This window comes from Crinia signifera, chromosome 3, assembly GCF_055691185.1.
Source record: "Crinia signifera chromosome 3, ASM5569118v1, whole genome shotgun sequence".
Taxonomy (NCBI): domain Eukaryota; kingdom Metazoa; phylum Chordata; class Amphibia; order Anura; family Myobatrachidae; genus Crinia; species Crinia signifera.
Genome location: NC_139219.1, coordinates 266471226 through 266485212, shown reverse-complemented (window position 1 = coordinate 266485212; position 13987 = coordinate 266471226). Strand labels below are relative to the sequence as shown.

At 42.8% G+C, this 13987-nt stretch overlaps 1 protein-coding gene across 1 annotated transcript in view; it reads left to right on the top strand.

Moving 5' to 3' along the window:
- LOC146062719 (phospholipid scramblase family member 5-like) overlaps positions 1 to 9141 on the top strand; it is a 71192-nt gene extending 62051 nt beyond the window's left edge. Inside the window, exons 6-7 of the mRNA XM_083174767.1 lie at positions 5614 to 5775; positions 8998 to 9141. Coding sequence (XP_083030893.1) covers positions 5614 to 5775; positions 8998 to 9036 — 201 coding nt within the window. The 3' untranslated portion in view covers positions 9037 to 9141. The remainder of the gene's footprint in view (positions 1 to 5613; positions 5776 to 8997) is intronic.
- The last annotated feature ends 4846 nt before the right edge of the window (positions 9142 to 13987 follow it).

The window sequence follows — 13987 nt, the reverse complement described above, 5'->3', positions numbered from 1 at the left end:
GTAGGGGAAGATTTATTAAATCTTAAAAACTGATAAATTGAGAGAGATAAAAGTGCCAACCAATCAGATTAAACATCGGTTCGGTTCTAAACCAAAACCAATGGTTACCATTGGACATAGCGTTTACCTGTATAAAAAAACAACTATTTATCATCCAATGGGAAAATAGAAGTTAGTTCTTTAATAGAAAAGTCATTCCTAATAAACCCTTGGATGACCTTATAAAGTATAATTTGTCATAAACAAAGTTCACATTTCCCTTGATGCAATGTAGAGGTGGAGTAGTGCAGCCAGTGCTGAGGACACTTGAGATCTCACAAGGCATTCCAGGTGTTCAAGAAAGGGAAGGGGGGCCTTGCCTATTTTGTCAGTCCCGGGCTGCTCAATTTCTGAAGACCTGACAACTATGAGCAATTCGAACCTGGAACAAACTATTTTTTGAGCAAAGGGGTGAAAATGCATTTAGATTTTTGCATACTGGGCAGTATTACCTACGCTCATGGAAGTCACAGAAGACTTATGATTTTTTGGATAGTCCCTTGCACCCACTAGAATAGTGGGCACTTCTCCCGCATCCCACCCACTTCCATGTTTAGGGGGCAGCATAGGGAGAAAATGTTGAAAATCATAGGTCCGTATGGAGGAGACGGCAAAAATGATTTAAATCCTCACTATTTAGCCCATTCCCTTCCCTGATGACCCGTGATTTGTGAGATTTCTGGTGATGCTGTGAATGCCTGACCCCGCCCCCAGAAGTGCCTAGCCGCTGCTCCTCTCCGTGATGCTGTGAATGCCTGGCCCCGCCCCCAGAAGTGCCTAGCTGCTGCTCCTCTCCGTGATGCTGTGAATGCCTGGCCCCGCCCCCAGAAGTGCCTAGCTGCTGCTCCTCTCCGTGATGCTTTGAATGACTGGCCCCGCCCCCAGAAGTGCCTAGCTACTGCTCCTCTTTGGGAAAGTATGGGCAGTCATTTTACTGTGAAAAAGTTGACAAGTACAGTATGGCAATTACTTGATAACGAAATTCAGAATTAAGCATTAACAAACACCCCTTCCCAAATGTAAATCTCTCTGCACATTTTTAAATCTGTCCTACCTTCAATACAACATGGCACAAATTTCTCCTGTTTTTCAATAACCTTAAATGTTTATATATAATAAACATATTCAACCATCTATCAGTTGTATCCTCTGGCTATAAATCCTGTACTCTATTGCATTTGCCAGTTATTGACAAGCAGCAATAACATGTTACGTTGAGTCCTTGGTAAATCTCACTAGCTACTGGCTTTGCATCTAATTATCATCATGACTGACTCACGTGGATCTTTGTTTCTGAAATTCTTTCTGTTGGCACCAAAACCAGCATGCATTGCAGGTGCAGTGAAGTAAATCTAAGACTAAAAACAGCCTACGAGGCAAAGACGTCTGCTTTGAGCTTTGAAGATTTGACTAAAAAACGCATTAAAAATTCCCTTTCTCTCAGATTACGTTATGATGAATTCGGAGCTGGCAGTAATGTGTTACCAATGTGAAGGTTCCAGTATCCAGCGACAGGAAAACAAGAGTGAGGGCTGCAATGTGCTGCATTAGAGCAGGCTAGTGTGACAGGACTAGCAGGGAACAATGAGAAAAGCATTTCCAATAGACAGGAATGTGAGTAGTAGTAGTACGTTTATTTATAAGGCGCCGCAAAGTGTCCGCAGCGCCGTACATAGCAAACAACAAAAAAAAAACAAATTACAAGGTAACGTACAGGGTGTGTTGAAAGATACAGTATAAATAGGGGTATAGCTGGTAGAACTAAAATCAGCATCAGTTCAGAAGTAGGTGTCAAAATTGTCAAGGAGACTGAAGATGAAGTAGAGGAAGGGAAGAACAGGACAGGAGCACAGGTGAGGTAATGAGGTAGGGTGAGTACGTGAGGAAGGAGGGCCCTGCTCATAAGAGTTAACATACTAAAAATAGGTGGGTGGACGAACGAAATACAATAGGATAAGTAGGAACGGAGGGGAACGGAGGCAGGATAGGAGGATCAAAAGAGGTTAGGAGGAGGGATAGGCTAGTCAAAAAAAGTGGATTTTGAGGGAACGCTTGAAGGAGGTAAGAGAATCAGATAGCCTGATGGGTGGCGGGAGGTTGTTCCAGTGTGTGGATAGAGATCAGTGAAGAGAGGTAGGGAGCTGTAAGCATGTAATGTGAGTAAGCATCAAAACCATTTCTGACCTACTGTATGCATTGAACATTCATTGAAAATAACAAATATAGATTAAAAAAAAGATAGGGACAGCTCTATTTAAAGGTTTGTACAAGTCACAAAACGTGAAGGTGAATGCTACATATTGCACTGGCCATGTACTGTCTCTCTGCCACTTTATAATAGATATTTCCATGCCACACACACACAATAGTGTTAGGCCACCAATCCAAGGCACCCCTGCAAGTGTTCCAGGGCACTCCAGGGTGCCTAGGCACACCATTTGGGAACCACTGGTGTAAGGATAAGAGGAATCGGGAATTATAAAGAAAGAAACGAGGGTTTAGACTACATACCCTATTTTATATATCTAAAATTACTTCCTTTATTACATGTTTTCATTTTCTGAAATATGTGTTTCATATTTCATTCTAAAATTATATTCGTATTAATATGGAGTTGGAATCATTATGACACCATAACTGCTTCCATGGTTTTCTAGCATTGCCTTTACATCATACCATTCTTCGCAATCATAAAAGAGATTATTAACTCAGCGTCAGTTTATTAGAACATTGTTACATCGGCAGTCGGGTGGGTCAAAATTACAATTAATACATCAGATAATTAGTCATGTCAGGCACTGATGTTTGACGATTAGGCTTATTTTACCATCTGTTTTTCAATTAATTGCAAAGCTGTTTTATCGGGTTGTAGTCAGGGTTCTTTGAAGACCTGTCAAGTTCTCCTGTCCTAAACTTGACCTTTGTGCATGGAGGCATTGCCATGGTAAAGCAGAAAAAAAGACCCTTTCCATCCTGTTGCTGTTACAATTCATCTATTTGGTTCATCACCATATGTACTAAACATTCTAACGGCAGATGTGTGACCCCTGGCATGTGTAGCATGATAAGTTAATAAATAAAACACTCAGGACCAGAAATAAAGACTCGGAGACATAGGTTTGGCAGAAATTGTTAGCTGAATTTATTTGAAAATAATTTAAGCTAATTTTTGTTTTATTATTTAATTAATTTGATTTAATTTGGTGGCCAGATCCTCTAACTCTAAGCTCCACCCCAAAACTAATCCTGCATACTTCAGCCTAACTCATCAACAGTGGTATCCACTCGACCTACTACATTGACAACCCCAATTTTTATATGAAATATGTTTTCATAAATGCATTGTGAAATGATTTTCTGATAGATTTTAGCGCCCTCTGAACTTACCTCTCTTCATCTCTAAAAATTCTGAATCCTATCTAGCAGGGGATTCCCTCAGAGGTGCTGCTCATATTCTCCACTAGCATGGGCTGGGATTCCTCTCTGTATTGTAAACACTTAAATCCAATAAAAGAGCTGAAGAGGGCACTCACCTTTAGATGCAATTCAAGGCATGATTTTTTGTGTGAAATGAGCATATAGCTCAGGGCTGGGCAACACCGGCCCTCCAGATGTTAATGAACTAAACATCCCAGGATGCTTTGCATTAGTTTTGCTATGTGGCCATGCTGAAACTGATGCAAGGCATGCTGGGATGTGCAGTCCATCAACATCTGGAGGGCCGGTGTTGCCCATCCCTGATATAGCTGGTGGTCATTACAATAAAAATCATGCCTCTTCATGCCTCCACACAAGATCTACGTCCCTCATCCACACGCATTGTTCCCATTTACTATTGCAGAACTTTCTTTGCGTTGCACCCAGTGGGCCCTACAAGTCCCAGTGGGCCCTTTATTGCCCCACATGCTGGGACTTGTGGTTCTCCAAGTCCCTGCATCTGGTGCAGGCTTGCTGGGACTCATAGTTCCACAGCAGTATACAATAGTTTTTCTCTATTTTTTACACAATCATCAGCTCGATGCCCACCGCCCAGGGGCATCGAGGACAGCCCTTCTTTGGGGGGGGGGTCCCCACTTCCCCAGGACCCCTGCCCATGCTGAGCGGTCGGTAGGGTTAATGCTTTGGCCGGGGGGACTTGTATAAAAAGTTTCCCCCCGGCTGTGGCATTACCCTGCTGGCAGGTTGGGCCCGGTGCTGGTTCTTGAAATACGGGGGACCCCTAGTCATTTTGTCCCCCGTATTTTGGGAACCAGGACAGTCCCTTGAGCCTGGTGCTGGTTTTATAAAATCCACAGAACCCCGACTTGCTTGTTTCTGTGATTTTATGAAACCAGGACTGGCTCTTTGAGCCCGGGGCTGGTTATGCTCAGGAGGGGGGACCCCACGCCGTTTTTTTTGCCATTTTTTATTTTTAACCCTTTTTTTGGACAGAACCATGCACAGATCACGATGATGGTTCTGTCAAACTCGCCAGCCAGACCAGGTTCTGGCTGGCGAGTTTGACAGAACCATGGTAAACTTTACCAAAAATCGCACCCTATTACAAGTTGCGAGTTAGATGCTTTCCAATGGGAAAACATCTGGATGCGAATTGAAGTGTGACTAAAAATCACCACTTCAATATGTGCGATTTCGTGGCAAAAAGTGCGATTTTTTGCTGCAAATCGCACCCTATAAAATATGCGATTTTCAGGAAATGCCCGAAAACCGCATATTTTGCGGAAAAAAACGCAAAAAAAAAACCGCCACCCATTACATTTCGCCCCAGATCTTTAAAATAAGTATTTGGAAAATGTACGTTAAGCTAAAATCTTTTGTCCAGGACGTCCCCATGAAAACGCTGGGCATTCCCATGTAAATGTGCCACGTAAATACTGCCCACCCGCTTCCCGTACAGAGAGCCCGCAGATCTAAGACACCATAGAGGAGTCTTAGATCTGTGAGCGCTTGCAAAATTATGCAATGGTTGGCGACCATCCAATGATTTGTCCCTGCACACAAGGCTGCGAAAACTGTAGGTGTATATGCTATTCGGTGTGTGAGCTGGGATGGGCGTTCGTGCGGGTGGTTTTTAAATGACACGCAAAGCTGCGAATTTCGCAGCTTTGTGAGTCAACCAGAATACGCTCGAAAGGTGTATCACCTCAGTGCTAAGTGGTCTCAATATGGGATTTCATTAATTGCTATGCGTCATTAATTGACCTGGCTTAAATTTATTGAGTGATATACGTATATAGACAACACATAATAAACTAAAAAGGTATATACAATTTTGTTAAAAAATCAATCAATTATAATGGAATTTGTTAAGAAAAAACTATTTTTATGCACCTTATTCAAATTCAATAAAGAGCAGCCAAAATCCACAGTGATCCTGGCTGATGAGTATCCACTGCCTGGAACTGTTGGGTTTTTCCATTTGCTGTTATTTATTTTGGTATTACATTTCTATTATTGTAAATGCTTTTATTACAGTTTATAGTAAGGACACTTCTGCATTTTTGTATCTGTTTGCTATTAAAAGAATCAGAATGCTACTGAATAACTGTACACCTTTTCTATCACACTCTGCAGGTGAAAACACTAAATGAAAAATCAATAATTGGAAAGATTTCCAAATACTGGTCAGGATTTGTAAATGACGTTTTCACCAATGCCGATAATTTTGGAATAGAATTCCCTTTAGACCTTGATGTAAAGCTGAAAGCTGCTTTAATTGGCACCTGCTTCCTCATAGTAAGTACAGAAAATAATATTATTATTCAGTATTTTTGCAGGAGCAGATTGGGAGGAAAAACCAGCCTGGGAAATTTACGGAAGCAGTCCTAATGGGGGTGGGATCTGCCAAAGGGGGCAGGACCCCTCCTCATAAGGCCTTATTCTATTGGATGCAGTTGTGGCCTTCCTTGAGTCTGTGCATCTGTGACTGGGTGTTCCCCTGCATATGCAGGTGTGGCTATGTCTGCTGGGGGTGGGTGACTGACATTACATGACATCAGCGCCAGCCCAGAATTGGGCAATCTGCGGACATAATAAAAAATCAGGCTCTGATTTACAACATACCTGTGGTCAGAGGTGACAGTCTGGGGTGAAGAGAGTGGAGGAGGGCTGCGGGAGCCGATGACAGCAGAGTCCTACAGCAAGTAGCTCAATGGCACAGCTCCTCCTCCTGCAGTCAGCTGTGCTGCCCCCTTTTAGTCGCACGGCTTGTCCGCCTCTAGAAGTGACCCTGTGTAAATACAATGTCAAAGAATTCTATGCTGCTGCTGTGCTACTAGTACATGAATAACAATCTATCGCCTAGCAAGAGTGACCAATGAGCATACTATAATATTTTACATTTAACACTCTCATTAATATGTGTTGCCCTACATCATCCATGGAAAACTTTTATAGCCCTTTCACACCACTACTTAACTCTGGTTATATTGCCAGGTTAGCCTAGCTCACAGCTCGGTATGAAAGGGTCCCCCCCAAAAAAAGCCCAGCTTGCAGGGTTGATACAGGAAGGACCTGGGTCATGCAACTCAAGTCTATGGTATTAAATCTATTTCTTGACCACAAGATGGCGATCATTGCACAATATATACGCATACAAAGGAAGGCAAGAGCAATGTGGTTCAATCAATGTTATTGGTTTTGCAAATTTACAAACAAAAACTTGACAAGATGTGTTGTGTACAGCATAGCTGCGTACAAGCTTTAAAACATAAAAAGTAAAGTATTTTAAGCACAGATGTACAAGGTGATGCATTTGTATGAAGTAACACAAAACAAACTTTTATAAAACGATAAACATGAGATTTAGCTTAATATTTTAGTATTTTAAGCTATGAGATCATTGTGTAGAAAAAGTTGGCTGCTTTATTTTAATTATTATTTTTTTCTTACGACATATTATTGTGTGGAGTAAAAATGAAAGCATAATCTATTACCTGAGGATATATGTACTAAAGCTGAGTAAGTTGGCCTAAATTGCACAGTGCTAATGCTGCATGCGATACCGATACGAGACCCTGGGAGGTTGGTATCGCAAGTAGGGATAAGCTGTGTACACTCGGGCTCCAGACATGGGGATTTCGGCAACTAAGTCAAAAACAAGAGGTAGTTAGCCATCGGAGATATATATGGCTAACTACATCTTGCCATCGCCAGCCGCGGCCAAATACACTGTGTGCGGCGGCTTAGTGACAACTGCCTTGCCTGCACAGGCTATTAATATTTTTAGCTTACAATATATTATTATGAAGAGTAAAAAATGAAGGCTTTATATATTACATGAGGACATATGTACTAAAGCTGTGTACACACGGAGCGATTCTGGCTAACCTTCAAGGCGATTTTGACTATCTATTAAAAATCGCCTGCCCAAATCGCACTGTGTGTACACCCCTATTGACCGTGTATGCGAGAGAATTTTGACTATGTCTATGTGTAGAGTGTTTTTAGCTTTAGGCCAAAAAGCAATTAGTCCAAATTGTAAGGGAAGATAGTCAAATTTAGCACAGTAAAATTTTATATTGTCAACATTGGCCATGAGCAAGAATCGCACCTTTAGCTTTGGAGATTGAAAAATTGGGGAGAGATTTAGGGGTCCATTTACTAAGCTTTACATGGAGATAAAGTGGACAGATATAATTTCCCAGCTAATCAGCTGCCAGATTAATGGCTTTGGGACAGATTCTCTAAGCTTCAAAAGTGATAAAATAGAGAGTGATAAACAGCCAGCCAATCAGCTCCTGCCTGACATTTTTCAAGCACAGTCTGTGACATGGCAGGTAGGAGCTGATTGGCTGGCTGTTTATCACTCTCCATTCTATCACTTTTGAAGCTTAGAGAATCTAGCCCTTTGTTTGAAAAGTGAAAGATAGAAGCTGATTGGTTTGTAGTTTATCTCTCTCCACTTTATCACTTTCCAAGGCTTAGTACACCAGTCCCATAGTGCGCACTTACAAAGGGCATGTTACATATACAATGACTGTACAAGACAGAAGGGTTTAATCGGAAAACTAAAAGGAACAACACATTAAACCTCCAATATAACGTGTTACCACCACACCAATGTCCAAACACATAGAACTTTAGAGCACCTTCCAGTAAATAAAACATTTCTGTTTTCACCTTCAATTCATTCTGACAGCAATACTGTTACAGTAGTTTAAGCCTATTGATTGAATTATTTAATCAAGTGTCAATTTGGTGTGTGAAGATATGTATTGTACTGTATATGTCGGAGTGCAAGTTGTAATGTGATGCTATGCCAATATGCAAAAGTCAGGAGCAAAATATGTTGCATCCAAATTATAGGCCACAACTCAAACAAACTAGATAAAATTGTAAGTATTTTTAAGGACTGGAAATTGACTGTTTGCCCTCCACATGGGTATAAATACCATTAACATAAACGCTATATACCCCTTTATCTGATTTTAACAATCTTGGTCCCCAATTAAAAATCTTTTTCAACAGTGACCCATAAACTGTGTACAGATTTACAGTAAATACTCTCTATTACCTCTTTCACATTACAGATCGGGTTGGTGATGTATGAACCTGGTTCGAGGTGTGGTGTAAAAGCATCACAGCTTTTTACCTGGTTTGACCAACTCGGGTTATAAGAAGGGTTAGTTTGAAAGCGCGGACCCGGGTCAGACCACGATCCCTGTTCCGACCCTGCTTAGCGATGTGAAAGGGGAAAGTCTGTGGACACATCTCCTCCCATCAGCCTTTGCTGCTCCTCAGCCGTATTTCTCCACAAATGCTTGTACTGTGACGTAAGACTAGATCCACCTAGCACATCAGACATTTCTGCATAACTGGGTCTTAAAGCGCGCATGAACCTGCCCAATTAACATTTTGCGTTACAGTTTTTATCAAATAAATATAATAATGTCAGCAGGTTATGGTACTCTATTCTGGAATAAATACCAATGTCTAAAATTTATATTTTGTTTTCAGGATTTAATGTACTTTGAGCAATCTTCAGATGGAATTTGAAAACCCTAAATGGAACAGATTTCATAAAGATTCTAGATCTTACAACCAGTGGAGACGATAAATGATGATCTAATAAGAAGATGTTAGAGAATGTAGCCCAGAATGTAGTGCTATACTTTCATTATTTATAGAACTTTGTACTGAATGAATTAAACATTTCTTTCATGAGTTTATAATTTGTGTTATTTATTAAGGAAGATATGTTTATTTCCATGTATCTTGGTGTTTTGTTAAAACATGCCCAGGTAAATCCATTAAATTAAATTTTAAAATTCTGTATTGCGCCGGATGTTGATAAAGATTTGAGTGCCAATTTAAGCTCACAGGGTAGAACATCCTTTTCCAAAACCTACTACTGTTGTCAATGGTGGAACTTTTAGCCCCCCTCCTCCACTCCTCCACTGCAACCCAAGTTGACAATATGCAGTGGGAGACAGGGAGAGGCAGAGGGTGACAGGCAAAGGGAAACGTGACAGGAGCAGCAATAGGCCTCTTAGTCCTAAGGGGTCCAGAAGCACTGCACCTGCTGCAACAATGGTAATTTCGCCTCTGACTGTTGTTATAAAAGGGTACCAGGTAACTAACAAAATAGTACAATCTTTACTTATTGCACTACACAGATTATCCAGCAGGTGGCAGCCAAACCTCATGAATGAAGACCATCTGACATCTTATATATACTTTATGCAGTCAATTGTCACTGTTCTGGCTGCTAAGGGTTGACTGCATGGGTGCATTTTTGTCCCCTAATACAATTATTTTCATTACATATATAATAGTATTGATTAGCATATTTTTGATCAACACTTTATATACTTTAAAGGTGATGTATGAAGAGTAGCTATTGTGTACCATAATATCGTTACCCACATAGGGTAACCTATGTAGTGCGCCCTAAATGGCTGTACCAACCCTGCATCAAGTTCATGATGTACACTATGGGCTTGATTTAGTCCTGAGTGCTGCTGTGGGAATTTGTACAGTGGCCGATTATCAATATACTGCGCATTCGTCTGGCCCGAAATGTGGAACGCAGTCCTGCAATGAATGTCGGCTTTTTTGATCATTAACCGTTCGCAAGGTGATTGACAGGAAACCGCCCATTTAATGGGCGTGCCAAGGCGTTTAAGGGGAGGGTGTGTGACGGTAGCTCTGGCCACGATTAGCCAGTTTCCACCGCAGCCACATAGTAAGTCCAGGGCTACTCAGAGTCCGCACACAATGGGAAAATCTTTAGATGTGAGCGGGCTGTAAATTGATTTGAGACTATTTGCATTCCTTCTATGTATTCTCATGCCATGCACATCAATTCGCAAGGCAGGATTTTGTTCCGGTGGGGGCAGCATATACAGTACCTGATTGCTGGCCGCTGCAAATTAGCAGTCATGCGATCAGTTCTGAATCAAGCGCTATGTTCACTGTTTTTCATTAGATTTTCTTCTTGCTGTAATGCTAGGCACTATCTTAATAGAATTATTATTATTTATTGTGCATATTTTTATATTAATGTAACTCTATTATGGGTATACAGATGGAGCCGCTCCTGGCGATCGCCATTCGCCATAGCCCATCAGCCACCGAAGTCCGACAGAATGGGACACGTGTTTACACGAGACGATCGCGCTCCCCATTCTCTCGGAAGCCCTGCAGTCCTCTGCCCTTCTCTCCGCTCACTGCACGCTCTGCCTCCGCTCCCTGCCTGTCTCCCTGAAGCAGAAACGGGCAGGGAAGCCTTCTGTCCCCAGTTCCCTGCTGCCTTACTGATGGGGACACGCTCTCGAGTGAGCTGCTTGCAAGTCCCTGTTCGCCGTCCCCAGTGCCAGATTAAGGTCTAAATGGGCCTGGAGCTGAAAATTATCAAGGGCCTATTATGTGCAATAATAGGGGTTGTGGCCAGCACCTAATAATGTGGGGGGCATGACCAGTGTTCTGGTTGTGTGGTCTGCTCATGGGTGTGTCTCTATTTGTGTAAATATTTTCAACTAATTAATATATATGCCTGGAAAAGGCAGGGGGCTGGCATAGAAAAAAATGCAAAGGGTTTAGTACAGTATAGGGTGGAAAATGGCAAAGAGGTTGGCATATGCAAGGGTGTGGCACAGAAAAGAGGGAAAATAGAAGCTGCAGATACTTTGGGCTTCAGTACCGACTATGTATCACTAGCACTGAGAGCATCGGACGAAATTATATATAACAATTCCCAACACTCACGGGATGCAGGGAGATATATTGGCGGGTGCCCTGCAAAGGTGCATCCGCAAGGCGCCCATGACCTAACATACTTGTGGGGTGAGGCGGCACTCCAGTTATAAAAAAAAAAAAATACTGAAAGCCAAAACTTGGTAGACAACATTTCAGCACCTTTTATGTGGTCTCCTAATGCTGCTTTCAGACCGCAAAACTTGCTTTGACCCTGTATTTGGAAACGTTTCCAAAAACGGGTCTGCCAGGTAAAACCCCTTTCACACCGCATCTCTTAAACGGTATATTACCGTTTAAGTGCGGTTTTTTTGCACTGGCAGACCCGTTTTTGGAAACCTTCCAAATACAGGGTCAAAGCCAGTCTTCAGCGACCCCCCCGCGCGGGTTAACACATACAATCCCGTTAACCCCTCCGCACCCCCAACCCCGTTAACCCCTCCCCGCATTGTGTTTAAGAACACCCCCCCCCCCCCCTGAAGTCGGTACCTCCTCACGTTGCAGTTGATCGGCAGCCGCAGTACTGTACCACGGCTGGCTTCGCGTATGAAAAAAATAAGGAACTTTCTGAAAATGGCTGCCCCATAGGAAACCCCATTTAAAAAAGCTGTCTTTCGTACGGGGGCAGCCATTTTCCGAAAGTCACTTTTCTTATAAGAAAAGTGACTTTCGGAAAATGGCTGCCCCCATACAAAAGACAGTTTTTTTAAATGAGGTTTCCTATGGGGCAGCCATTTTCAGAAAGTTCCTTATTTTTTTCATACGCGAAGCCAGCCATGGTACAGTACTGCGGCTGCCGATCAACTGCAATGTGAGGAGGTACCGGCTTCAGGGGGGGGTGTTCTTAAACACAATGCGGGGGGGGTGTTAACGGGGGTGGGGGTGCGGAGGGGTTAACGGGTTTGTATGTGTTAACCCGCGTGCGGGGGGGCGGCGGCCTCCTGCGCAATGAATATTTAATGAGCGCATTAAATATTCACTGCACTGAATTTAGGACCCAGCTTATTGGCTGGGTCCTAAATACCGTTTCAGAGCCGATTTTGAGCCTAAAATACCGGTTCTGAAACAGGTAGGACCCTGCATTTTAACCGGTTAGAAAAACGGTATTTTCTAACCGGTTAAGTGGTCCTGCACCTTTCAGACCGCACAGATTACCGTTTTAAAACGGTAAAAAAACGGCAATATACCGTTTACAAAGTGCGGTCTGAAAGGGGCATTAGTTTACCACACCATTTACCCCTTATACAAATCATGCAAAACAATAGTAACTCCCTTATAAAGTACTTGCCTCTTACACATTATGCCACATGGAATGAGCCAAAATTCACACCACCTGAACCAAAATTTACACTATGGCAGACGGATTGAGTCAAAAATCACATTTTGCCACACGGATTGAGCAAAACTTCATCATATGCTTCATAAACAGGGGCATTAAAAATTTACACCATAATGCCCATTACATGTTAAGCCACACACCATAATGTCCATTACATATTATGCCAAACACCATAATGTCTATAAAAAATTATGCTACATAAGTGCTGCTTACCTACATGCTCATTGCCAGGGGTTCCATGCTCATTGCCAGGGGTTCCATGTTCATTGCCAAGGGGGAATACATGCTCGCGGTAATTGGGGGCCAGCCGCCGCTGGGCAGAAGTGACAGCCCATGACAGCCGGGCAGAGAGCAGGGGGCTGCCTGGCTGTATTCAGAGCACTGCAGGTCCTGGCTATTTGAAATTATACCCCTTTCACACCAGAAAATGGTGGGACTTACCCTGGAATATGGTCCCAGGATCATGCAGGGACATTCTTCTTTTACACCAGCCTAGTCCCTGCATTTTACGGTGTGAGGGGGAGAGAAAACCACCCCCCTCTCCCCTTTAACCAACCGGCAATATCTTTGGAACCAACTGACCAGTATTATATTGAAGAAACTTTAAGTGGGCTTCAAATGATTTTGGTCCCGTCAAACTGGGCCGTTTGGTTCCAGAGATATCTGCCCTCAAACATGAACAGCCATGAAATTACATTTCAGAAAAAAAAAATTGGTTCACCCGCAATATCTCTGGAACAAATTAACCCATATGTACCAGCCTGCATTGAAGGCCCAGCGATTTCGGTTCGAATGAGATCAACCTCGAGCTTCTGTGATGCCAGAGGGGGAACTGGCAGCCATTGGAACCGGGTGGGGGTCAGAATAAGCGGGTCCCATGTTTTTCTATGGGGAAAACATTCTAGCTAGGTATCTCCGGTTCCCGGAGGGCTAGCGACACGGAGCCAGGCTCATTGGAAAGCCCCAACCCTCAACTACAAAATGTGACAGCGGCAGTATTTTTAGAAATGGAGATTTTGCCCATAGCGAACAATCAGATTCTTCTTACCATTTATCTAGCACAGGCATTCCCAACCACAGTCCTCAGGGCACACTTAAGCTGGCCATACATCAGAAAGATCGATCTTAAGATCGATTGTGCTCATGATTGTGTACAATTTCCCTTGAAATCCCTGGCAGTCCTTTGTGGTTTTTGGACACACAATCTACTCACAATCCATCATACAATCAGTCATACAATCCATCTGCTGCATGAAGGACCTCTACATCAGCCACTCTGTCTCAGACTCTTTTCTATTCTGTTATAGGAGACATCCTGCTCCTCCTCGCTGGTTCCTGCTGGTTCCACCATGAGATTATATACAGGGTCAGCTTTTGGGGACCCCAGGGCAAATTCACTTGTCAAGACCCCCT